This window comes from Halichoeres trimaculatus, unplaced genomic scaffold, assembly GCF_033239565.1.
Source record: "Halichoeres trimaculatus isolate MK-OKI-2021-1 unplaced genomic scaffold, fHalTri1.1 fHalTri1_scaffold_10, whole genome shotgun sequence".
In the NCBI taxonomy this organism is placed as follows: Eukaryota; Metazoa; Chordata; class Actinopteri; order Labriformes; family Labridae; genus Halichoeres; species Halichoeres trimaculatus.
In genome coordinates this window covers 21,549,120-21,574,120 of record NW_027437187.1, presented here as the reverse complement: position 1 = coordinate 21,574,120, position 25,001 = coordinate 21,549,120, and the positions used below count along the sequence as shown (strand labels likewise).

At 39.8% G+C, this 25,001-nt stretch overlaps 3 protein-coding genes across 5 annotated transcripts in view; 1 reads left to right on the top strand and 2 right to left on the bottom strand.

Moving 5' to 3' along the window:
* The window catches only part of frmd5a (FERM domain containing 5a), a 67,299-nt gene extending 58,015 nt beyond the window's left edge, over positions 1 to 9,284 (top strand). For both annotated transcript variants that reach the window (XM_074677058.1, XM_074677057.1), the window contains exons 12-14: positions 179 to 247; positions 422 to 528; positions 4,518 to 9,284. In XM_074677058.1, the coding sequence (XP_074533159.1) occupies positions 179 to 247; positions 422 to 528; positions 4,518 to 5,104 (763 nt within the window). In that variant the 3' untranslated portion in view covers positions 5,105 to 9,284. The remainder of the gene's footprint in view (positions 1 to 178; positions 248 to 421; positions 529 to 4,517) is intronic.
* Positions 9,285 to 9,341: 57 nt separating this feature from the next.
* On the bottom strand, positions 9,342 to 18,540 carry blm (BLM RecQ like helicase). The gene is made up of 21 exons (XM_074677056.1): positions 18,155 to 18,540; positions 16,594 to 17,342; positions 16,353 to 16,488; positions 16,149 to 16,252; positions 15,943 to 16,057; positions 15,167 to 15,840; positions 14,435 to 14,611; positions 14,228 to 14,346; positions 14,036 to 14,149; positions 13,861 to 13,959; positions 13,617 to 13,765; positions 13,405 to 13,511; positions 12,967 to 13,127; positions 12,624 to 12,819; positions 12,283 to 12,473; positions 12,040 to 12,184; positions 11,729 to 11,928; positions 10,341 to 10,536; positions 10,124 to 10,246; positions 9,837 to 10,038; positions 9,342 to 9,711 (listed from the first exon to the last, which is right to left on the bottom strand). The coding sequence occupies exons 1-21, from the start codon at positions 18,250 to 18,252 to the stop codon at positions 9,522 to 9,524; spliced, it is 4,245 nt and encodes a 1,414-aa protein (XP_074533157.1). The 5' UTR covers positions 18,253 to 18,540; the 3' UTR covers positions 9,342 to 9,521.
* A 783-nt stretch (positions 18,541 to 19,323) lies between these two features.
* Positions 19,324 to 23,321, bottom strand: ctsh (cathepsin H). 2 transcript variants are annotated; one of them, XM_074677759.1, is made up of 13 exons: positions 22,811 to 23,321; positions 22,441 to 22,522; positions 22,262 to 22,293; positions 21,964 to 22,069; positions 21,803 to 21,873; positions 21,597 to 21,701; positions 21,269 to 21,355; positions 21,093 to 21,148; positions 20,913 to 20,994; positions 20,733 to 20,801; positions 20,550 to 20,656; positions 19,940 to 20,065; positions 19,324 to 19,853 (listed from the first exon to the last, which is right to left on the bottom strand). In XM_074677759.1, the coding sequence occupies exons 2-13, from the start codon at positions 22,502 to 22,504 to the stop codon at positions 19,784 to 19,786; spliced, it is 975 nt and encodes a 324-aa protein (XP_074533860.1). In that variant the 5' UTR covers positions 22,505 to 22,522; positions 22,811 to 23,321; the 3' UTR covers positions 19,324 to 19,783. The 2 variants fall into 2 exon arrangements, with proteins under 2 accessions (XP_074533860.1, XP_074533859.1); XM_074677758.1 differs by having other exon boundaries at positions 19,329 to 19,853; positions 22,441 to 22,556.
* Between the last annotated feature and the right edge of the window lie 1,680 nt (positions 23,322 to 25,001).

The window sequence follows — 25,001 nt, the reverse complement described above, 5'->3', positions numbered from 1 at the left end:
TTAATTTAATCATGATGCTTCTGTGCTGCATTCATCCACTGCACTGATGGCATTGGATGACACTAGAGTGCCTGGTTTAGAGTGTGCATGTGTGTATGTGTGTGTATGTGTGCGTATGTGTGCGTATGTGTGCGTATGTGAAACTCATCCTGAGCATCGTCTCTGTGCTTTACAACAGTGGACGAGTGGCAAAAGAGGTGATGGAGCAGAGTGCCAAAATCAAACGCGAACCTCCAGAAATACACAGGTAGAGTTGTAATCTCAGGACAGACCAGAATGTTATCAGTCACATTTTTCTTTGATTTTCCATTTTTTTGGGCACCGAGCTACTGTAGATCAACCTTCTGCCTACTTACTGAGTTAGCTCCAATAACAGCTTACTCTGTTTGTGCTTTTGTGTGTCATGTCTTTGTCTCTGCAGGGCCGGCCTTGTGCCCAGCAGAAGTTGTCCATCGATCACACACGGGCCTCGTCTCAGCAGCGTACCTCGCACGCGTCGGCGAGCGGTGCACATATCAATCATGGAAGGTAAGGGCTGGACTCTACGGTCGTGTTTCACTGGGTATAAGTAAGCAGCAGATTCAAAGCTGGCTACTGAAGTGCAAGTTGCAAACTCTTCTTTTGTTACGAAGATTTCATCCCTTGTTAAATCATAAGTAGGGATGCACCGACCCAACTTTTTGGTTCCGATACCGATACCTGGGCTTTGGTATCGACCAAAACCAATACCGATCTGATACCAGTGTTGAATAATAACCTGCATGCCTTACTGTAGGATAAGACTGGTAATGTTTTGGATAAAGGCAAATACGAGTTTATGGAATGGCTGAAGTTAATATTTATTTAACTATGATGTTTACCAGCAAAGCAATTCTTAAGAATTTACACAAGTTCTTTTCAAATGTAAACTTTTATACCCTGTTGACTGGTAAGCAAAAAAACAAAGCAAGTTCAACAGAAGCAACATTTCTAATCAAGTAGCAAAGAGCACTTGTGAAAAAGAAAACAAAAAGGCATAGAGCTGTTTGCCTGTATCAGCACCGTGGATCTCTTTCCACCAAAACCAATTGCGCCTTGAGGGGCACCGACACACCGATAACTAATACTACAGATCAGTATCGGTCCATCCCTACTTGTTTGTACAATAATCAAATGTAGAGAGCCGCTGGTCTCTAAAATACACTTCAGTGCACGTACTCACACACACACACACACACACACACACACACACATATATACATGTTGTAACTAAAGCCATTTGGCCGACTTCAGGACTTCAGGCCTGGTGGGCCGTGCTGCAGTCGTGTGCGTCAGTCAGCCTGCTCCACTCTAACAGAGTTTCAGCCTCTGTCCATGTACTTTAGAAAAGTGTACTTGTTTGACCACTGCAGTGGCAGCTAAAGTCACTTCTTAAGCCCACCTGCATGGTTTTGCTCTGGAACAGGTGGCCTCACAGCAGGTGTGCTGCCCTGCATGGCTCTGAGACTCTGGCACTTCCTTTCAAAAACTACCTTGAATTCTTTGTACACTGGGATGAATGGAGGTCAAAAGCAGATGTACTTTAAGGATCTTTTGGTGGGAGTTCAACAGCTTCCCCCTTGTGTGTGCTGACTGTGTGTCTTACAGTGGTATTAATACCCTGGCTGAAAATAGCCTGGGTTCTCTACTCCATGTATGTCTGTGGTCTGGGTGGGGCCAAACTCAGCTCAGCCAGTGCTGGTGATTGTAGAGTACCATGTTTTTACCTCACTCACTCCCCCCTGCAAACTGCGACGAACGAGCCCTTTGGCCAAACACACACACAGCAAGACTGTGGCCTGGACTCCGGGACAGGGACCATAATAACGGGGTTAAGCGTGTGCATGCTACAGCCATGGTGAAGTGTCTGATACGTATCACCACCCGGGTGAACGTCCACCTGCGCATGATCAACCACTGCTACCGGGATGTGAAGGTTCGCGTGCTGAGCCTGGGGCCTCGTATGCTGGGCAAGGCCCTGGGCGTCCTGCCCCTTTACCCGGCCCTGACAGGACAGCAGGAGTCTGCCAGTGTTACCCCTCTTCCTGGCACTCCCCTGCCTTGTATTCAGCCCAGCAACTCTGCAGGTAACCTTTCCAAAGACGTGTTGTTCTTCCATTCAGAAGGCCTGTGGTTTGCATGGCGATGGTTGCAGCTTTCTCTGTTTTAGATCAGTCACGTTCAGTTTAGCAGGAGGGAGGAAACCTGTGGATGCATGTCTCTTGATGTCCCTTGTTGGTTTGTTTTTATGAGTTTTTTCACAAAGCAGCATCTATACTTTAAAAAAGGTGTAGCAGTATACTGGTTACTGTAAACAAAATACAATTTTAACGTCTCTCTGCTGCCTTTGTAGAGCAAACATACACCAGGCCTTGACAAATCAAACCTGAGAAAAGATGGCTGCTGACACTCAACCAGCCTCTCTGTTTCCTCCTTTTCCCCTGATAGGGGATTTACGTCAGCAGAGGCTGAGACGGCAGACATAATCCTTCATCCTTTTGCTGCATTTCTTTTAAAAAGTCTTTTTCATGCTTTGCTGACTCATCAAAAGATGAATAGTAATCCCTTCTCTTTATAGTGAAGGTGTTATGTTGCTGGTTTGGCCCTCTGGAGAATGTGATATGGTCAGCAGAGGGCTCAACCACAGCTCATCTCACATGTACAAAGCAGTGAGAGACTCTCATACTGTACTGCACAGTTCTTCAGTAGCAGTATGAAAGCTTTGAAATTCCTTGAAGCTTCTGCGTTGTTGAATAGTTATAGCTAAATATTGAATTTCATCTGTTGCAGATTTAGCCATGATGTCACCATCAAGGCAGCTATTTGCTATGCTTTGGAAAATGATTATTTGCTATGTTATAGGTCATTAAGGATTAGCAGGAGGCTAACATTTCTGTGGGATTTTGAAGCATAGTTATTATGAAAAATCACGTTTTGTTTTTTTTTTAAATTAAGTTTTTCATCCTTACATTCCTATTTACAGTACTGGCTTTGCTGAGTGGTTAATTGCTCACTGATTGTGCAGAGCTGATCTTCATGGCTCTGTACCTTATATCATCCCCTGTTTCTGAATGAAAGCATCAGAAGCTGAAACTCAACTTAGAAAAATATATATCAGATTTTTTGAAGTCATACTTAATTTGGTTAAGAACTAAGCCAAGGAACCTGATGTTAACATCAACTTAGACTTAGACTGTTCTTTGTTCATTTTAGCTCCAAAACTGGCTTAAAGATATGGTGTTTTGTGTACTTGGTGGATGTAGCAGATCAGAGCAGGGCTGGCAGAAATGAAACACAATATTCATAACTGTTTTTATGTGTCATTAAAAATTAGTAGAAGATGTCATTAAATTTTGGAGATGTTCTGGATCCATAGACTGTATAAAACATGTACGTAGTCTCGCCGACGTCACCCGTCTGTTTCTGAAACAGAAAAAAAAGCACATCGGCTATAGCAGCCATATTGGTAGTGGCAAGAGCTTCCCCTACAGCCATTGGGCGCCTGTCGTTCACATGACCCTCATCTGTGCCTCTGATTGGGGGAGCTCACGATCTTAATATCCTCTGAACGGCCGAGTTAGAAAAAAATTCACCCCCTGTACAGTGGGTGCCGGTAGCATAATTGGCGACTCAGACAGGAGACGTTTTTTGAACCAGGCTGTAAATAGGTTTATTTCTGCTTTGAAAATGGCTTTTTTTGGCTTGGTGTGTATGTGACTTCCGCTACTTCCGGAGCCAGCCTCAAGCGAACACTTGAGAAACAGCAGATTTTAGCATTTCCGCATTGTCTCATATTCTTAGACTGGAGGTTGCCATTTGTCTGGATCACCGTTTGGATCTTGGTTGTTTTCACCACATGTGTATATAACTCCATGATAAATTGTTGGATGCTTTGTTAAACTACACAAGACAAGGTCATGATCATTTCTGACAGATGTAAAAGTACGATCCAGATCCTGGCAATATTCTGGATTCTAAGATCCAGAATAGGAAGTATGGACTGGTTAATCATAGCTTTCAACACTGTCAGGTAGCTGATTATCGTACAAACCTGCAACTAACATCATATTGTTGCAGACAGTCTGCTGAAAGGGAGTATAACATTAAAGTAGGACTAAAGTGTTGGTGACATTCACAACATGCTTGGCAGAGCTCTGCGTTCACGTTTTTTGTGCAATCTGTAGTTGTAAATGTGTACCACACGTCTCATGCAAGTGGAACAAGCTGTTTGCTTCAGTAAGTGATGATCATTAGGTTTCACATCTGCTCATCTGCACAATGACAAAGCTCCCCTCTGTCTGGTTCACTCTGGGGAGGACATGATCAGGTTTCTGCCCTCAGCCTGGAGACTGTACGGCTGTGTGTTCTTTTACAAACTTCAGCCCAACAAATGACACAGGGTGAATGAGCTTCTGAGTTGTTTTTTGCTGTGAATATCATGACTTTATCACGTGTATGATTTTCTTTCGTTCTTCTCTGTTTCCTCTTTTCTCCACCAGGTCTGGAGTCTTTGCGTGACAGTGCCCACTCTACACCAGTGCGTTCAGTGTCCCATGGGGAATCTTTCTTACCTCGCTCCCGGAGCCAGGCCACAGATGGCAGCGAAAGCACCGCCGTGATCTCGGATGAGGCCTACAGCCCCTCTGACAGCGTCCTGCCCACCCCGGTGGCTGAGCATAGCATGGAGCTTGCTGTGTCACGTCAGATCAACGGGGCGCCCTGCAGCATTGAGGAGGAGAAAGAGTCGGAGGCAGGGACCCCCATACAAGGGGAAGGGGGTGATTTTTGTGTGGACGGTAGATCTGCACAGGAGGGTGCAGGAGGGGACTTGGCCCTCAGCGAGGTGGAACAGGTGAATAAATTTGTCTTAAGTGTCCTCCGTTTGCTCCTTGTGACCATCGGACTCCTCTTTGTCTTGCTCCTCCTCCTCATCATCCTCACCGAGTCAGACCTTGACATTGCATTTTTACGTGATATCCGCCAGACCCCCGAGTTTGAGCAGTTCCATTACGAATACTTTTGTCCCCTCAGGCGGTGGTTTGCCTGCAAGCTCCGCTGGGTGGGCGGGTTGCTCATTAACAAGTGAGAGTGAGGTCGTAGAGTTCGTAAACCCGTTCGGGGGTCTGGGAAGACGGTTAGGACTCCGGAGTGATGAGGGGCCGCTTCGTCACACCCATGAACCCCGCTTCTCCTATCATCCTGCTGACATACGGCTTGGACCACTCCTGGTAACACCGGGCCAGAATCTCTTTCCCCTCCTCCACTTTGAGTTAACCCCTCACCCACCCAACAATCCACCTCCTCGTTTGGCTTGAGTATTTTTTTTTCTTCTTTTTTTACAAACCCACAAGATGTTTTTTTTTTGTTTTTTTTTCTGCATTTTTTTATTTCGATTAATTTCAGGTATTTTATTTTTTCAAATAATGCAAAGAGACGGGAAAAAAACAAACTAAAAAAAAAACAGAAATTGGTGAACTTAAGGATTTTAAACAGTTTTTGAACAGGAAATGAACATGTTGTTGCAACAGATGACCGTTGCCTTTGTTTATTTATTTATTTCATTTAAACAGTGCAAAAGAAAAGGAAATGAAGCAAAGAAAGAAAGTGATTCAGGAAGTTATTTAATTTAAGAAGAAAGTGAGTTATGTGAGAATTGAAAGGTGCACTGTGTATGTTGATATGAGTCAAAGTTGAGTATTTTATGATGATTGAATAATCCCCATTCAAAATTAAATGGCTGATGAGTAAAAAACAGTGAAAGTAAGACATGGTGGCATTTTTTACATCATGTGAAGGGTTTCAGGCACAGTTATACTTTACAATGGGTACACAGTGTCGGATCATATTTGTCTTTTTAAACTTTATAAAAGTTTTACAGGAAAAGAAAGCAATACATGCCCAAGAAGTGTCAGAGAAGTATTTGTGACAAGCAATGAAACACTAGCACCAAGATATGCTAGTTTAGAAGGATGTGCAATGCTCTTATAGTTTTCTGATTATCCAGTTTGATTAAGTACCTTTGAATGTGCTGATTTGTTCAGTTGATTTATTTCTCCAGCTTATTTGATTTACATCTTTTCATCAAGTATATATCCACTGGGTTTCAATCATTTCTTTGTATGAGGAGTTTTGGTTCAACCTTGCTCTTGGTTTTCTGTATCAAGCTGTAAAGTTATTATTAGAAAAGAATGATGATGTACTTTTTTGTACAAACTAGTTTGTTTCCGAATATATATTATCAGGTTTTTCATGTATATTTTAACAGAACTGAAACGTTATTTTGTTATTGAAGATCAAATTATACCTTTTTTAGCGCTGTGTTTCAAGTAAGGTCAGAAGCATTTATAGGAATGTGGAAGGGGGAGCTGAAAAACAGGGTTTTTATCCAGATCCACTGAACTCTGACCGTGTCTCATTACTCCACCAGCAGCAAATTTGTCACCAGTGTTTGCACAAACATTGAGATTTCATCAACTACCACAGATACCAAATAATCAAAAAGCATCATCTTTGTTTAGAGTTAAACCGTTTCTTATTTACTTGAAGAGTTTGTAGAGGTGACTATGAGCCTGACTATTAATGAATCTAAAACAAGCATTTGTTGCTAATCCATGGACTGAGTTGACGCAAAAATGTATATTTTAAACCAAAATCAAGTCCTAAAAAACAATTGGTCAAACAGTTAGTTATCTTTTACACAAAAAAGGTAATTTCTGGTTTCTTAATGTCAAAATTTGTCTCTATATTTTTTAGCATTGGATAAAAATCTAACTATTGATCCACTTGTTGCCTTTAGATTTGTTGGTCAGGCTCTAGACTCCTCTGCCTCATGGCTCCAGGGAGCAATAACTGTCATGGCTGCTGGATTCTGGGTAAAATCTGTTTTTGTTTTTTTTGTGTGTTGCAAGTCTTCCTCCTGTACTAAGTGCAGGTGTAAGTGTTAGTGTGTCCGTATGTAGAAATGGAAACATAATTCAAGGTGCGAGTGGAAGGGGTTTAGACATTTTTTGATTTTTGCAAAAGGCATGAATGAGGACAAGGAACTTTAGACAAAGAAAAGAGAGCTGGATTGGTGACAAGTTGATGTGATCAGCTGCTTCTTTTTCAGTGAAATTAGGTATACAAAAGAGGATTAGAGGGTATTTATCCCTCTAATGGCTCTACAGGGTTGCCACACTCTTAAGACCAGCACCTGCAGCTGTTCCACTGAAAGCCCAAAGGTGCTACCGTCTTTGTTCGCTCCTGTGCAATCCATGTGTGTTGCTCTTTGGCTAAGCTGTAGTCCTGACCACAGAGTAGCATGCACTTTGGCATTGTGGCTGGATCCACTCCTGTAGCTCATTATCCCTAACAAACTGCTGTTACCTGCGATGGAGGAAGCAGCACAAGTCTAGAGGGAATATCTAATAGTTAGAGCTATGATGGTAAGAAACCTGTCTTATACACGTGATGTAGGAGCTTATTTATAATGAGTTCATGTTATTTTTTTAATCTCTGATGCATCTCATTTGAAGCAGATGTAAGGTTGAAGCACATTTCTTAACAGGGGCTGGAGCAGAGCAAGTGGGCAGACCTTTTTTTCCCTGTAAATTCATCATTTATATTTGTAACTTATTTACTGAAACATTCAGACTTAGTTTCAACAGGAAATTCTTTTGGAGGTCTGCAGAGTTGTTTCTCATACATCCAACAGCATTATGTAGCTCCAGTGGTCTCTCTGAACATGCAACAGCGAGAAATAAAAGAAAAACGGCAGCACTATTCAAAGAGCAATAATCAGTTGTTAGTGAAATGTAATTTGCAAACCTGTGGATGAAAATCCAACAATGAAGTCAAACGTCCTTAACTGTCTCTTTAAAACCACTTACTAAATTACTGTTGTGCTGACTCTATTGATGACGTGAACCCTGAGACACTTACTTATGGTTATGGTTATTAATATTACATTTGAAAAAGGGATTATTCTTAGAGACCTCTTGTGTGGTTGTTTGTTCTGCTGTTTTCTTTGCATTTTCATTGTTTAAGAGACACATTATTCCCTGTGCCTGGATTCTAAACCTTCAGTCTACCAAAGTGGCAAAGATAAAGGATCGGATACAAAAGACTCATCTCTGACAGCTTTTACAACGGACTGCATCACCAATTTATCCCCGAGGTCTTGTTGGGAACTGTTAAAATACACCTAGCAGTCTGAGATCTCTGTCTTGATTTGTCTTTGCAGGCATGTTTCCTGTGACACAGCTGACTTTGATCTTACCTTTCAGTTGCTGTGTCATGTTACATCATTTACTGTTACCTCATGGGAGATGGATTCAGCTATGGTCAGATGTGGCCTGAAACAGCAATGCCGTACCTGAAAAACAGCAGGGAAGGTGAAGCTGTGCAGGTACAAAGCGGTTCACTGGAATATGAGGCTTGAGTGTTTCAAGTTTGCACAAGGGGCGGGCTTCACAACAGCAGCACTCATGCTGTTCGTGCATTTCCATCAGAGCTTTAAGCTGATATTTGTGGAAGTGGAGCAAAGTGGAAAATTTCAATGTGGACTTAACCTGACTGTGAGGTTTTCTTGTTAATGTTTTCGCCCTGTGTTTATTTATTTTTTATTTCAGAAATCAGAATTAAAGTAATAAAAGGCTCAAAAAGTAATTGATGTAATGGGGAATTAAGATCATTTGCTGCCATTAAAATGGGATTTTAAACATTTTTATTCTTTCAGTAAAAACAAACTTTTGTGACCAAAATCGAATATTTATACAAAATTAGCTATTGGCCAAATTAGAATAATGCATTTGCAACTTAGCAGGTGATGGGAAATTGAGTCATTTCTGGAGACATCTTTTTTGCCTCTTTTCTCCCAGTAGACAGACTCACACATGAGCATACACGTCAATAAGTCTTTTAGCATATCCACGTCTGGTGGTGTGTTATGTAGTCTTCGTTGTTCTATCTTGGGACTGAAGATTGCTGTTTAATTATGTTATATATATACAAGTATTTTAATATTAATATATATATATAAATCCATGTGCCAAATCCAGTTCTTGTTCAGTCCGATCCATTCCGAACCCATGTTTGTACTGTAGGAAACCTTCTGTACAAGTCAGTATAAAATATTGTTTCTCTCCAGTAGACCCTTGTAACTGGTGCCATTAAAATACTATTCAAACTTGAAATAAACATTGAATAGAAATGTGATGTGACTCTCGGTGGTTTTGTGGTTTAGCACAAATTCAGCAAAATAGCTGGTTAGCAAGAAAAGAGGCAGACTTGTAACTAATTACTGATTCTCTTTAATGTAAAAGTGAAACGCACATTTATTTGACCGTAAAAAAATAATTTTACAACCCCCTCTCTGCATATAAAATCTTGACAGACATATTAACTGTACAAAACATAAATAAATTCAAGTAGTGCCACTCAACAGCAGGGATAGAAATGTCAATATTTAAAGGGAACTGTTTTAAAATGTAGTGAAAGGTTTCTAAGTGGATTTCAGAGGCAGCTTAGCTAAAATTTGAGTAGCTTGGCTTCAAAAAGGGTCTTGGATTGGAATGAGGGGTGGGGGCGGACAGGAAGCCTGGTCTTCTGCCTGATGATGCATCTCCGACCGAGCTTCTGGACCCCTGGCTACCACCTCTAGATCCACCTCTGGAGCCGGATGAAGACCACGATTTGTTGCTGCTGTAGCCACGACTGAATCAACAACACAGCAAGACAGAGAAAAATAAGAAAAAGTAAGTTAAGCTTTGAAGACAAACTTTGTATTGAATGTGATCCAACAAAGGGATAATAAAATATAAAAGGCATACACCACAGACCCTTTAGAGCTGGTACTTGTGTTGCTGTATGATTTCTTCTTCTTTGAATACTTGAAGAACGGAGCTTTCTTTCTCTTCTGTCCCTGTTTGGCCTCACCACGGAAGTAGGAGGAGGACTCCTCGTCCTCATCGTCATAATCTACAACTGTACGGCCTCGTGTTGTGTCAATCCATCCATCGCCGTCATTGCCTGCCTGCTCCTCTGTTAAATTAACAGTGCATCAAAAAAGCACAATGATTATCAAAGGAATCTCAATTTGACACATTAAAAAACGTAAATCTCTTACCAGGCAGCTGCCATTCTGTGTATTTCTCCAACACCTGAATGACCTCAGCTCCATACTTTTCTAGTTTGTCTTCTGTCACTCCATCGATTGTTAGGAGGACCTCAGGATCAGGGGAAAGTTTCTCTGAGCAAATGGAAAACAGATTTTTCTTTGTTAATTGTACAATGAGAGCATTTTTTCTGGCATTTAAAAGAAAAAAATGTTTCACAGATATTACCAGATATCCTTTTCAAAGCAGCAGTGGAGAAAATGTTGTAGTAGTGAATGCCGAAAGCTTTTCCCAGCTGCTTGCACAGATCTGTCAGCTCCTTCAGACACTCCTGAACCTTCTCCTCTCTTTGTGAGACATTCTTAGCGACAGAGGCTTTGTGTTTCCTGATGCTGGACGCACTCTCTGTCTCATAGAAGTCCACCTGTTATCAGACGATAACCAGTGTTCACTGTTTTCTTTGATATCAAAGAGTTTTATAAAGATGCATTTTTTCTTAACACTTCAGGAGAGCAGTGGTGGAGAACGAACCCTGATCATCAACATAAATTTAAAAAAAAAAAAAAATCTTACTTTGTAAACTTACTCTTCAAAATAAAGTCCAACAGATTACATCTCACTCCAGATGTGTGTGATGCAAGTTTTAAATACCAAATATATATATTGTGCTTTTTTATTACATATGTTTTTAGTTGTATTCCTGATGTGAAGTATTTTAGAGGTCATTACTTTTAAGTTGTAAGTAAAGTAAGTAAAGAGTAAAGTCAAATTGTGATAGAATTTGACTGATTCATTGTTTTTTTCTGTTTCAATTCAATATACACCCTAAATAATTTGCAAACAGGTAAACTATGTTTTTACAAACAAGTTAGAGAGGACGACAGCCTAGTAGAGCCACTTACGGAAATAAAATATTTGAATTCTCAAGAAAAGAAAATTTTCAAATTTATGGTTTTATAAAGTAAATTTAGGACTTTATGAGCTCGCAAATTTGCATTTTTTTTGTGCCTTGTTGTACCACATATTCCACCTGAATAGCCCGGAGATGTTAGCATCAATATCCTTGCATTGGCCAGCTGTGGTGAATTTCTTGCTGGATAAACACAATCACCTTCAGATCAGTGTGCTGCTTTCCACTGAACAGGCCCTTCATACAGCAATGGCTCGTCAAAGTCCAGATGCTTATATTAATTGATTAATTAATTCCTGAATTTCCCTTTGGAATTAATAAAGTATTTTTCATTTCATTAATAATCAGATGATTCTGTGTTTAGATCAGAAGTATCTCCTTATTGCTGAGTCCAAGTAGGAATACATTTTGATAAGGATGACAAGTGGCTCCATGATGCAGTGAAATGGGCAAAAAGTCAACTTAATAATCTGCAATTTCTACATTTTCTCACAGATTTATGACTTTAAAAAAATGTATCTTTTGAGTTGTATTTGAAGAGCTAGGGCTGATTACTTAACCTTTAAAGAAAAACTTGATTAAAGGAATTTAAAAACACTGCATTTAAAAAGATATCAGATTCTCACTGAATACTAAGTTTGTCGGTCCGTGTCCCAAAAGTAACTGGTGGCTAAGCTGTCAGCAGAAAAATACAGCTGATAGTTACCTGCATGTTTCCTGATACAACATTCATGGCTTTGGGCCCAGCAGAGATATAAGACACAGCTTGGCCGCCGTTGGTGATGTACAGATCCTCCTCCAGAATGTTGTCCAGAACCAGTTTTTTGAAGAGACGGTCAGCGTTGTGTCTTGAGTAAGCTCCTCCCATCCCAAACATTCCAGTCTGTATCTTGGCAGATTTAGATCCTAACAGAAGCAAATCATCCACATTCACTGACAGCACTTATCACATAAAGGCTGGAAAATACTCCTCAATGTCTGCATGAGTAATAACTTTAAGAAATTGATGTAACTCACCAATGAAGATATCCACCAGCATGTTCAGGGTCAGTCGGTTCTGCTGAGCAGTCTTTCCAAACCTCGCTCCGACTTTCTCGCAGTACTCTTGGGCAAACCTCACAATCCTCTTCACGTCCTCAGTGACGTCTCTCAGCTTGTATTGCTGTGCACAGAATTATTCAAGTTCACATCGTTGCTCGGTCTAAACAGGCAGGTAAATCTTACAAGAACAGAAGAAGGCAAAATGAAACAGGTTCCTACTGTGGGTTTGGAGCAGTTGTCGCAGGCCACATCTGGGTGCTCCTTACAGAAAGCTTTGTTAAACCTCAGCTCCCCAAAGTAAGCAAGCAGCTGAATTCTCCTGCACTCCATCATGTTCTCACAGAAATGCACCATGCTGTGCAGGTTGTTGTAATGAGTCGATTTGGTGTGTTTGTCACCCTCTCTGTCCACTGGGATAAAAAGAAGACCCAAATTAGACTGAATATTGAACAGTTAGACATTTAGATAGTAAGACATGCTATGATTTTCAACATTTAAAGATTGGCAGAAGAAGACAGAAACATGCTTCCAAAATTCAAAAGAACAAATGTATCACATACTGCTGATGATCCTTTTAATGCGATGTACATCTGCGTAACAGTAAAAGAGAATACAATGAGAGATCTCTCCATCTCTGCCTGCTCTTCCAGACTCCTGGTAGTAACCTTCCACAGACTTTGGCAGACTGGCATGGATCACATAGCGCACATCAGGCTTATCGATGCCCATGCCAAAGGCAATGGTGGCACAGATGACCTGACAACAAATAAAGATACAAGCATTAAACTGAGATGTTAAAAACTCCAAAAACCTAAAACAGTTTGTGGTTTGTAATGCACACTTCTCTCTTCCCAGTAAGTTCTTTCAGTGATTTTTAAAACATAGGGTGAGTGATGATCTTACTTGGCAGCCTTCCTGGTTGATCCACTTGGTCTGCACGTACTCTCTGTCACCGTCTTTGAGGCCTGCGTGATACGACAGAGCTAATATGCCAGCTCTCTGCAGACTCTCAGCCATGGCATCACAGTCATTGCGGGACAGACAGTACACAATGCCAGAGTCCCCTGAAATATACAAAATGCATTCAAATTAAAAAAGACAGAATACAAAGAGGTGTGTAATCATTGACCAAATACAAAGTGTCTCTCTACAAACAAGGCTTCTGATAAAACCAATTAACTACTTACATGTAGCTCTAAAATTTTTAGGACATTCAACCTCTCAAGTATAGCTCAGTTATGACAGACTGCAGAATGTGTAGTGAGCTAAGTTTAAACAAAACAGCCTTAGCAGAGCCCTAAAAATAACCAGGATGAGAAGAAGTTGTTCTGAAATATTTACGTGGGTAGTGCTTCTTAATCCAGTTGATACAGTCCTCGTCAACCTTTTTTGGTTTCTTGGGCAGCACAGAATACTTCAGGTTTGTTCTGTTGAAGCTCATGGTGAAGCTGAAAATACATCACACGATTAAATTGGATTTGCATGAATAAAAAATAAAAACACTGAAGTATAACTTTATTAATCTGACGCAGAAGCTGAGATGGAGCACATACACCTGAGGTCGAGTCATGTTCAACTGATTAAGGATGTCTTTCTGAACACGAGGCGTAGCAGTGGCTGTCAGAGCCATCATCGGGACGCTGGGGAACTTCTGACGTAGTTCGTGCAACCTCTTATAGTCAGGGCGGAAATCGTGGCCCCACTGAAAAATTGAACACCCAAGAATGACTCACAACAAATGTTTCCAAAAGCAAAAAACGAAACCTGCTGGAGGTTGTGTCATAAAGAGGAACACACCTGACTGACACAATGGGCCTCATCAATGACAAACCGGGCAAGAAAGCCTCGCTCGAAAAGGTTCTGCAGGGCGGAGATCAGCCTGTTACTTGCACTCACCTAAGAAAGAAGAAAAGTCATTCATCAGTCAATCCGTTGAATTTCAGCTAAAATAGAGACAGAGTAGCTTTCTTACTTTTTCAGGAGTGACATAGAGGAGTTTGATAATGGGGTCCTTCCGAGAGAGCTGCATGTAGATCCTGCTTGCCTCGCTATCACTTTTGTCACCAGATAAGCTAGTCGCTGGGATCTGAAATGTGGGATATTTCTAAATTAGCAACGCCTTCTTTTGTATGATCACAAGTTTAATAAGAAAAAATATACGCACATCCAGGGTGGTGAGTTTCTGAACCTGGTCTACAATGAGTGATTTAAGTGGAGAGATGACCACAGTGACTCCTGGCGAGATGCAGGCAGGCAGCTGGTAGCACAGACTCTTACCACCACCTGTGAATGAAGCAGATACACAAACATTAACACTGTTTTTCTCAATCTGTTGTAATAGAGCTGAGATTTAAATGTTTTCTCTTGTTACCTGTGGGCATCAACACAAATGTGTCTTCACCCTGGAGTGTCGCATTTATGGCTTCTAGTTGGTTGAACCTGAACTGATGAAGACCAAAACGCTTCTGAAAGATCTTCATCATTTCCTGAGAGTAAGGGAAGTTGAGACCTCTGAAGCGATCATGGGCCGGGTTTCTGAAGGTTGGTTCTGCAAGAAAAAATAAACAAATAAAAATATCATTTGTCTGCTTTAAAGAAACAGTGCATCAAAATGCCTGAGTCCACCTGCAGGTGGGTCACAGACTTCCTGTCTGACTGGAGACAGCAGGTGAAACTGAGACAGAATGTCTTAGACAGCAGGACAATCAGCACTGTTTCCCCTCAAGGCAGCGTTCTTTTATTACTTTTTTTAAATAAGTATTCTTTCATTTTCTATATTTTTAAATTTAATATAACTTTTTCTATATTCTATTTTACAGAGTGTATAGCTTGTAGTTCTGTATTATTTAAGTTGTTGCTAGTCTCACGTTATTTCCTCGTCGATTGTTAGCACCAATACACCAAGTCAAATCCCTTTTATGTGCAAATGTACTTAGCAATAAAACCTGATTCTGATCTCTCTGACAATGTTGCACTAGTTAAGTGCAGCCTCCAATCAAAACACTCCTTATTTCACTGTGTGTAAGTCACATAATGACAACAAAGGCTTTCTATTCTATAAATAAGAACAAGTCCCATAATGTACCATGTCATGTGGACTTGCCTGGAGAGCAGATCTTTGAAGGCTTTGGTGCAGAGACAGGTGTTGTTGGTTTCTTTTCCCAAGCTAGCTTCTTTGCACCCTCTTCTTTCACAGTTGTGGTCACTGTATTGGAGTTTCTTCCCATCACTGATGAAGTCTGGGGTTCATCGAAATACTGAGGAATATCTGAGTCATCTAAATCATCTATGTCAAAGTTGTCGTCATAAAAGTCATCTGGATCTAAATCTTCTTCCACATTTATTGCTGCTGGGGTGCTTAATTTGCCCCGTGGAACAGTCTCTGGTTTCTTGGGTGAGAAGAAAAGATCTGAGCCATCAAGATCCGAGCTTGTTTTCTCAGAGAAATGAAAAGATGGTTTTGTAAAATTCTGGACTGATGGAGAGATGTGACAGATGCTATCACTTTCCCAAAATGTTCCTCTGCTGTCTGCATTTTTCACTGGTTTCACATTAATGATACTGTCTGAATGATCAGAGTTGTAGTCCACCGATATAACTGAAGACCTCCTGATCTGAGGCTTCTTTTGGTCCACAGCCACAGAACTGCTGGAGTACAAAGCATCAGACGCTTCACCACTGAACGATTTTGGCTTTAAGCTGGGTTCAGCAATCACAGTGCTGTCTGGCTGTTGCATCCTCAATAAACTGTCCCCACCAGTTGCAAGAATCCTCTTTCTGTGCGAGAGACAAAGATAAATTCAACCTTGCAGTAATCAATAAAGTTGTTCGAATTAAATAAAGTTATTAAAAAACTGATTTACACTTAATTGTACTCACCTTTGAGCCCTTTTCAGCAGAAGCTCATCTCCACAAGACAAACCTATCAATTCATGTTCAGGGATTGAGTCAACCAAAGCACAAATGGACTCCATGATACTGAGGAGTTGATCATCTGTGACAAAAGAAGAAGAAAAAAAATGAACACAAAAGGAGGGGCTATCAAAAAGTTTCATATGCATAAATATAAAAGGAGTAAAACCTACTTGTTTTTACTTCTTGTTGGTGACTGATGTGGTCATTATTTGTTTTTATGGGTTTCTTTGACTCTTCAGAGCTGTCTTTGCTCTGAGCCTCAACTGATTTCAATCTGTTTAAAAGAAAAAAGAGACAATTCTTAAAAGAGAATCGAATGATAGGAATGATGAACATTTCATGTCGTGTTAAAAGCTAATTAATAAAAAACTGACCCTCTGTCCTGTGCAGAGGAAATATGTGAGATCTCATCGGAGATTGGAGATGGAGGAATGTAATCAAGATCATCTTCCTGTTCTGAGTTGTCATCGATCTGTATTACCTTCGGGTCAACCCCTGTTTTCTTGCTCTCTGTGAGGAAAAAGACATAGCTTGTATGTTTACCTCACTGCATCCTAAATTTTCTGCTCCACATGGTAAAAAGAAAACAAAATGCTTCTACGAACAGCCCATTACCTGACTTTCCTTTGAAAGGCTTCTGCACAACATCATCGTCCTCATCACTATCACTTAAAACAGACTGCAAAGGAGGAGGTAGACGCCGTCTGGTCCTTTTAACAGGAGAATCCTCCACTTCAAACTCATCTGGGTCTGGGTTTAAATCGGGTCCAGGTGAAAGTGCAGCTTTTTTGATACCGTGGTCCAGCTCTCCTGATTTTTCACTCCTGGAGAGACCATTCTTGTTAACACAACTCTCCTGGTTCACCGAGGATTGTTTTTCATCTTCATTAGGAGATGTCAACAGATTGTTGCTCTTTGCTGACACTCCCGAACTGAATGAGTCATTTTTTGTTTTGTTGGGGGTTTCAAAATCATCAAAATCATCCCAGTCCTCCAGTGGGAATCCAAGAGAAGCATCCATACTGGAGGCATTGCCCCGTGTACTGCTGCTAAACTGGCTGTCAGGTTTAGTTAGAGCTGTTGTCACCTTGATAGCAGACACTATTGAAGGAGCCTGGCCTGCAGGAGCACAGTCTTCAGCTGAACTGATGGAAACTGACTTGTCCCTTGAACTTGCGGGAAAGAAGCTGCTTATTTTGGATTTCTGAGGTCCATCAAGCTTATTTGGAAATGTCAGAGTAGATTTAGTCACCAAGCTGCTCTTAGGGATATTGACATTCCCATTGGCCAAAGGACTGGTTACCTTGGTTGGGATTTCAACTTTGGTGGTACCTGATGGAGTCTTCTTTTTGAAAGAAAAGGCACTGAAAAGATAAAAATAAGAATGAGATAATGAAAACCTTATATACCAGTTGGTGAGCTCATGAAGGATGATGGAATCCTATTTTACAGACATTGCTTAACATTTTATTTGGTAATTGACAGCATTGCATTATTACAGAGTTTATAAATATGGCTGATGGTAACAATCATATATATGAGTCATGTACACCTAGTATATGCACACCCACATTCACAGCTTTCATGCCACTGTCTTTGCGAGGTTTTTTCCTTAATTCGTTGGATATTAAACTCGAAGTTATGGGGAAAAAATGATTGGTTTCCACGTGATATTGCAATTCAACATCCGTGCAAAAGTAACAACTGCAAAGTCACTGATGAGACTGGAGCCGCTGAATCTGATGCCAGAGTTTAGGTGACTTATATGAGCCAACCGTGAAAAAATCTGGACTGATTTGATGTAACTTTGTTGAGTGGCTTCGTAACTCGCAAGTAGTTTTATAATAACATGTAAACCAAGAGAGGCTGTGTGCATTTGCTGGTTTATTTACATGTGATAATGCAACCTTTATCAGCACAGGCATGCACAGAAACACAAAAGCAAATATCGTTAGTCAAACGGTATTTGTCAGTAAAGTGTTCACATTCATCTGTGGAACTAATATTTCCTGATGTATGAGGCTCCTGTTGAAGGGCACAATAATCTCTGTCAAAGCTTAAGTTTGATATCCGTGCAGCAATCAAGCTAATACAGTCGAGCGTTTGTAGCTATCGGCTTCAAGCTAGCTGTTAGCAAACTCGAGCTGTACCCTTAGGTAACAACAGGTACACTTACCCTGTTTTGGGTTTAGCCAGAGACAGTTTACTCTGAGCAGCACTGCAGTGCTTCGCCAGCTGTTCTTTTAAGTTATTTTGTGGAAGACTTGTCATCATGAAACAAGTGAGTGAACCAGTGTTAGCTGGCTAGCAGTCGTAAGCTAAGTTTACAAAGTAGTGTACAGTTCTTGTAGCATGGCTCGCGACAGCGCAAGTGGCAAACGTCCGACGTCTCGCGCTGGGCTTGGTCCCGTTTCTTGGCCGCTTGAACATCAAATTTTATCCAGATTAGACACTGCTTTTACCACCTACACGTTCGTTTGGTTCACTTGAGAGCGCAATGTATACACAACCGATTTAGCGCCCGCTCAACAAATCGGTTTCTCATTGGCTGAGGTTGAGAAAGAATACGCATTCTGGGAAATGTAGTAGTAGAATATGAGCGTACTGACCACTCAGCACACTGCCGAGAAATTTTGGAAGTATATTGCCGCCAGTCAAAAAGGTGTGACCTACTAATGAGATACTAGCTCATAATTATGTGATACTGACTTGCAATTGTTTAATTTCATTCCATATATTTGTTTAATCGACCAATAAATAAATAAATAAACAATGATAAGATGTATGTGTTTCAGCAGAAAAACAAAACATTTAAGGAGACAACTCTAAAACAACACAGATAATCACAATTTATTTGATAGGCTGTAGGATGAAGTAAAAATAACTTTTTTTAGTCCTACCCCTTTATTGGTGTGCATTTGTGGTATAATCTGTCAGAAACTGTGTAGGGAAACAAAACATTAGAAAAGAAAGTGCATTAATAAAACAAACAAACAACACATTGTTTACTGGTTTACGTTTGTTTCCATTTCTCTCTTATATCCACTTAGGATAAGGTTATATAAATCTGTTTGAACTGATTAAGTGATCTGCAGGTTTTCATTTCTTCTCTGCAGTTGCTCCACAAATAAACTCCTTTAACTGATACACAGTGTGTTGTGGTGTTTTAACAAAACTGGCTTTTTTTTTTAAAGCATAATCTTCAGAGATTGTGCTTATTATCTCTTTTTGAAACAACTTTTGGTTGCCTTTCGGTAACTGATTCTGATTTGCTTTTTGCAAAGTGTTTTGAGGTTGACCAAGTCCATGAATTTGGTGGGGGGTTTGATGGTTCTCTGTTGGGGCTGTTATTTACTATGCTTACTGCTTTCTTTTGCAATTTGAATATTGTTTCTGTCTTTGTTTTATATGTGTTTCCCTGTGTATAGTGATGGCTGGTTTATAAGATACTTGACTTTGTGTAAGCATTCTTGTTCTGAAATGGTTTAAAGATACATTTCACATATAAACATGCTGCATATGCCTTTATTTTGATGAAAGACACAAACAAATCAATAAGGTACATTTTATTTCACTGAGTTAAAAAATATTTGCAATAGTTTCAGATTTGTTGATCAATCTGTAAATGACAAGATTCATCCTGTCATACTATAATCATTGTTAAAAGAAAAATCAGCTGTGCTCTCACACACAAAAAGCTACTGATTATACAAACAATACCCTAAGTGAGTGTTTCGAAAAGATTCAGCTCCCTTTTCAGCCCTTTGGTTTGTTTGTTTGGTTGTTAATTTGCTCAATCCAGAAATCACACCTCAGGAAAAGATGAGCAGGCAGCAAGTCCACACATATTTTTTCCACGTTCAATGAGAAAGTATCTGTATGAAGAGAGCACATTTAGGGTTCAGCTCAAAACTTTTTTTAAGCTTATGGTTTCCTTTATGAATTAATTGAGAAGAATTACCCATTAATCCCCCAGAATTCTCCCCAAGAGTTCTTCACTATCCAGTAGGGGGAGCCCTTCTCCTGCCCATACCCAACTGCTAGCACTGCATGGTTCACCTTGTCAGCGGTTTTGTGGCATTTGGTACTGAAAGAAGGAAGAGAAGTAAACAATCCAACTCTGTTAGGGTTAGGGTTAGGGTTAGGCATTTGGTAAGAATGAGGAAGTTATCCACTTTCAGACTCAATGGACAGGAAGCTCTTCAGGTGTTTACAAAACAGGCACAAAACCAACTCTATTAACAACTTAAAGATTTGTTGTGGTTTCACAACTGTTGATAGTAGTGGTATGGGGTGAGTTAGTTCTGCCTCTTAAAGTTTGTTCTGGTCCACTTCTGGTTTCTCCACTTCTGAAGCAAGCTGAAAGACTCAGTTTTATTGTAATAAAGCCAACACTGTACTATTTCACTTCATATAATTTTTTTTCAGGAAATGAAACAGGCTGTATCTTTCTTAAGTTACCCTTCCACTCATTTTTGTTGATCATAAAAGCATGTTTAGAAAAACATAAATGCTTTTAATACATATCCAAAAGCATACATGACTATATATATTTTTTGTGTTCTCCTCACCTGGTGTACACGCCCTCTGAGTAAAATGTGAAGTCAGAGGTCACCTCAAAAGCAAAACTGACAGGATTGCGTGTGCCGACTGCATCCACCATCCCCATTTCATCATTCTACGACAGAAAACCTTAATCACACACAGTCTTTTAAATAAGACACTGCTTTAAAGAAAGACTGATGTCTACTTACCGCTGTGATATTCACCACATTCTTCACAAACGCTGCCGCTAATTCTGGTTTATATACACAATCACCGTCCTAAAAGGACAAAATCAAGTGGAGCTCAATATGATAAACAGGTTATTCTAAGGTAATTTTTTCATAGAAATTTGTAATTTGATTAAAAAAACACTGCTGAAGTTGAGTTACAAGTGCTGTGTATGGGTAGCCCTCCTCTGTCATGAGTCCCTTGTTGTACATGATGTATTCAAATGCTTGGCTGGGAAGGCCGCTGGAAGGGAAATTAATATGTTCTTTAATTCTTGTAGAAGTGGCGTACATATAGTGTTGTATTAGGGTAAAAGAGGAAGGAAACAAATTTCGGCTTACCCTTGGCACCCATGGTTGTTGAAGTCCTGGGCACAGTCTACAAGCTGCTGTTCTGACTATGTGACATAAAATTGTAATAAAACCTCTTTACATCTTCATATCAAAAATGTTTTACTATGTAGGACCTAAACATATCATTGGGCAACAGTAAATGAAACAGGGAAGTAAGAGGTCACCAGTGGAACGAGTTTCCCTTTGTTGATTGCAGTAACAGACTCCAAGCAGCCTGTGGTGGAAAAAGTCCAGCAACTGCCACATCCTCCCTTCAGTGGAAATAAAAGGAAATACACCAAGATATTTTAAATTTATTTCTGAATTACTCTCTCAATATAAGACATTTTTGCATACCAAATATGAAAGTGAGAGTAAACAAACAAACAAGGGGTGGAGACTCAGTTTGATGAATGCTTCACTAAAGTCTTCAGAAGCAACATTTTACAATGATCTCTGTGATCAAAAGAAACAAAAGTGCCTGAGTATGTGTTTCTGTAGTTAAACTTTTACCTGATTCTTTACAGGTGTGACAAAATTTCCTTTCTTTCTCCAGTCCATGGAGTCTGGATGAGGTCCATTACTGTGGAGGTAGTTCCCTTTAGTGGCAGAGCAGTTCTGCAAAATGACACATACAGCTTACCCTTAGTACCAGAAAAAAACAACAACTTAAATATTCTTTAATTGCTGTCTCTATAGGTTAAATTATTGTAGCCTACCTGTGGCTCGGACCAAAGAAAAGTCTTTCGAAATTCAGTAAATGTCATGTCTGCAAACTGGTTCAGCTTCACTGCAGGAAGATAGAAAACTTGAAACTCCCATTCACTTTAACTACTTAAGATATTAAAAATATTAGAGAATGAAACCAAGCTGTTCCTACTTGAGAAGGAATGGTTCCCAGCATTGTGCGTGTCAATCCTCCTTTTGTTTTCAGCAAATATCTGAAGTCTTTCATGGTATTCCTTGATGCTGTACTCTCTGTTGTGCTGTAAGCGTTACAAGATGTTATAGACTAAAAAAAACTTTTTCGGTAACAGTGAGGTGATTTCATGCTACCTCTGTCGTCCTGTTGCTTTAAGACAACGTGGGATACAGTGATTTTGAATTGTAGGCAACTTCCTCTTTATCGTATACCTAAAAAACTTTTATCCCATAGCATTTGGTAGATTGTGACCTACCTGTTTCATCCATGTTTTGAAGTGAAATTCATCTGAAAATAAGGCACACCGTCAGAATAGCCTTGTTGTATCATAGAAAAAAAAACAATCCCATGGCAGAAAATGAAAGTGAAAGCGGAGAACAACAAGAATAACACTGTAAAAGTAAATCTTTTTTTTTTTCAGGTGGCCAGACCCACCTTGTTCAGACAGGCGAAGAGCTGAAACTGCAGACAGAAAAGCGAACACGAGTAAAGTGTTCATGATGATCCGTCATTACAACTTCGAGCGGTGATATAAAAGAAGGTGTGTGGGTGTATTTAAAAGGAGAGACAGAGAGAGAAAAAAAGGGAAGTGAGGCAGATCAAGGGTCACGAGGTGTTCTGAATATCAAATGTCCCATCTGATAAAAAGATACTAAATCCGTCTAACTTCAAGCAAATGATTCTTTTTTTCTCCACTACCCATATACATAACCTCTTAAATGAACATGACGCACAAAAAAATTAAAGCAAAGGAAACTTAAGTGTGTCACATGTGGCCACTTTCAAATTAGCCTTAATTACCTACCTTATCTTTTACTTGTGTTTTGTTTCCTGTTTTTATTTTGAAACGTATCCTTAAAATTCAGTGGCATTCTTATTATTGTATCTCTCTAAGTATCTTGGTTTTCTGTTATCAGGTGTTTCCCTCAATGGACGTCACTTGTGACTGTGCTGCATTCATGTGCTCCTCGGATAGTCCCAGCATAGAAGTTGGATGGGTGGGTTCAAGTTATTGGAAAACTTCTTTAGCTAACGCACCTGAGTTTATATTGGAGTTAAGTAGCATACACACTGACGTCACTATTTGGGTAGTTACCCGGATGTGTGGCCACGTTGGAGATACACGAACCTGAACGTTGAATGGATGGAGATAGAAGTGCGCGGTGAAATATGATTTTAAGAGGTCGTATCCGCCAACAAATGTGAAGAAACGATTGGAGCACACCAAAACTTGTAGTGAAGGACCCAGCCAGCAAGAAAACGAGGAATATTTCGAAAAACTACGCCTAAAATGCGTACGAGGATCCACGAGGAATTAGCATCTTTATCATCATATCCATAAAGGTATGAAAACAGAGATGTTGCTACTATATTTTTATGTGGGAGGAGAAAGTGACGTCCTTTTGGGAGAGACACACTTTCAGGTGTCGCCAATGAACTTATGCCTGTCAGAAAGTGTTTCCCCTGGCGGTGGGCAAGCGCATGCATTCAGTTGAGGTCAGCACTGCACTTTATGTGAGTAAATGAAAACAAACAGTTGTATTGTTTAGTTAAATTTTTTTTTGCTTTTGTAACTGCCTACAATACACCTATACACATAAATTGTTTTGTAGGTTGTACGGATGGAAAAACCAAGGCAATATTTTCTTTGTGCAAATTGACATATAATACGCTGTAATTCTGGTCTTATAAGTTTGTCGAATTAAATACACATTGATTTCCAGACTTAAGAGCCAGCCTGTTTGCCCCAGTTGCCAAAATTTGTATTCCCCCCCTCAAAAAATAAAAAAGCCTGAACATCAAATGATTAATTTTACAAGTAGGGGAGACAGGGTATGGTTGTAACTTCATTTGGGCTTCATTTGTTTCAATGCATTGCTGCATTCACAGCAAAACTTTAAATACTATTACTTTTAACTGTTCAGATTATGCTGAGGGCAAATTTTTTTGGCTAGCATGAGCATACGTGGTCTTGGTCCGATGTCTGCCACTCTTTTCAAGCTTTACCAAATCTGAACCATCACAGCGTTTTTGTTGGTTTTGAGCCACAAATGTGCCAGGTCAATTTGGATGGACGCAGGGTCTGAAGGAGATATTAAACAATCTTAATATCAACTGAAAGATGATCAAGAAAAAACTTGAGACAAAAGGACGCAATATAAAATGGATTTATTAGCAAGAGGTAACTGGGAAACAATATATTTTTATTTGTTGATATCATCATGTGTTATATTTTGTTGTGTTTTAATTTATTTTCTTACAAAACTGGTGATATTTCTTAAGGTGTGGAAACATGAGGGTTGAAAGATAATTTTCATACCACTGGGTATTGCTAACAGCAAAAATGTTTATTTGTTTATATATCTTATAAGAGTATGTGCGTGTGTAAGTGTATAGTATAAGTATATAGTAATATTCTGTCAGTGACAGTGTTGCATGCCTGCCATATGAGCTTTAAAAGTGTACTGTACATACATAGTAAAAATACATACAAATATTCACAGAACATTACTATATTCCTGCTAACAGAAATGGTTATAGACAGGATTACAGTATATGCAAAACACTTCAAAGTTGTCTCCTACCTCTAAGTCACGGTTTAGGACCACACTGTGTAACGTTTAGTGTTTAAGCTTGAGATCCAACTTTTTTTTGTTTTTAGTTTTCTGAAAGGATTACACTATTCCACATTGAGAATTATGCAGGGTTGCATATACAAAATGTACAGCACATCTCAGTGAGGTGAGTACAAAATACTTTTCCATGTTCATATAAAGAGCAGGTCACTGTCTCTTATACTACTACAAAAATAGTGTTTGAATGCTGCAGGCAGAGGTCATTCACATATATTTTATCATAGTTTGAAACAGCAATGCATATAACAGAGTGATATACAGTCACGTTCCACAATCACTGGAACAGCAAAAAGGACAGATTGTCTTTTAATTACAGAAGAGCAACAACCTTTTACTCTACACAAGAATCGCCAAACCTGT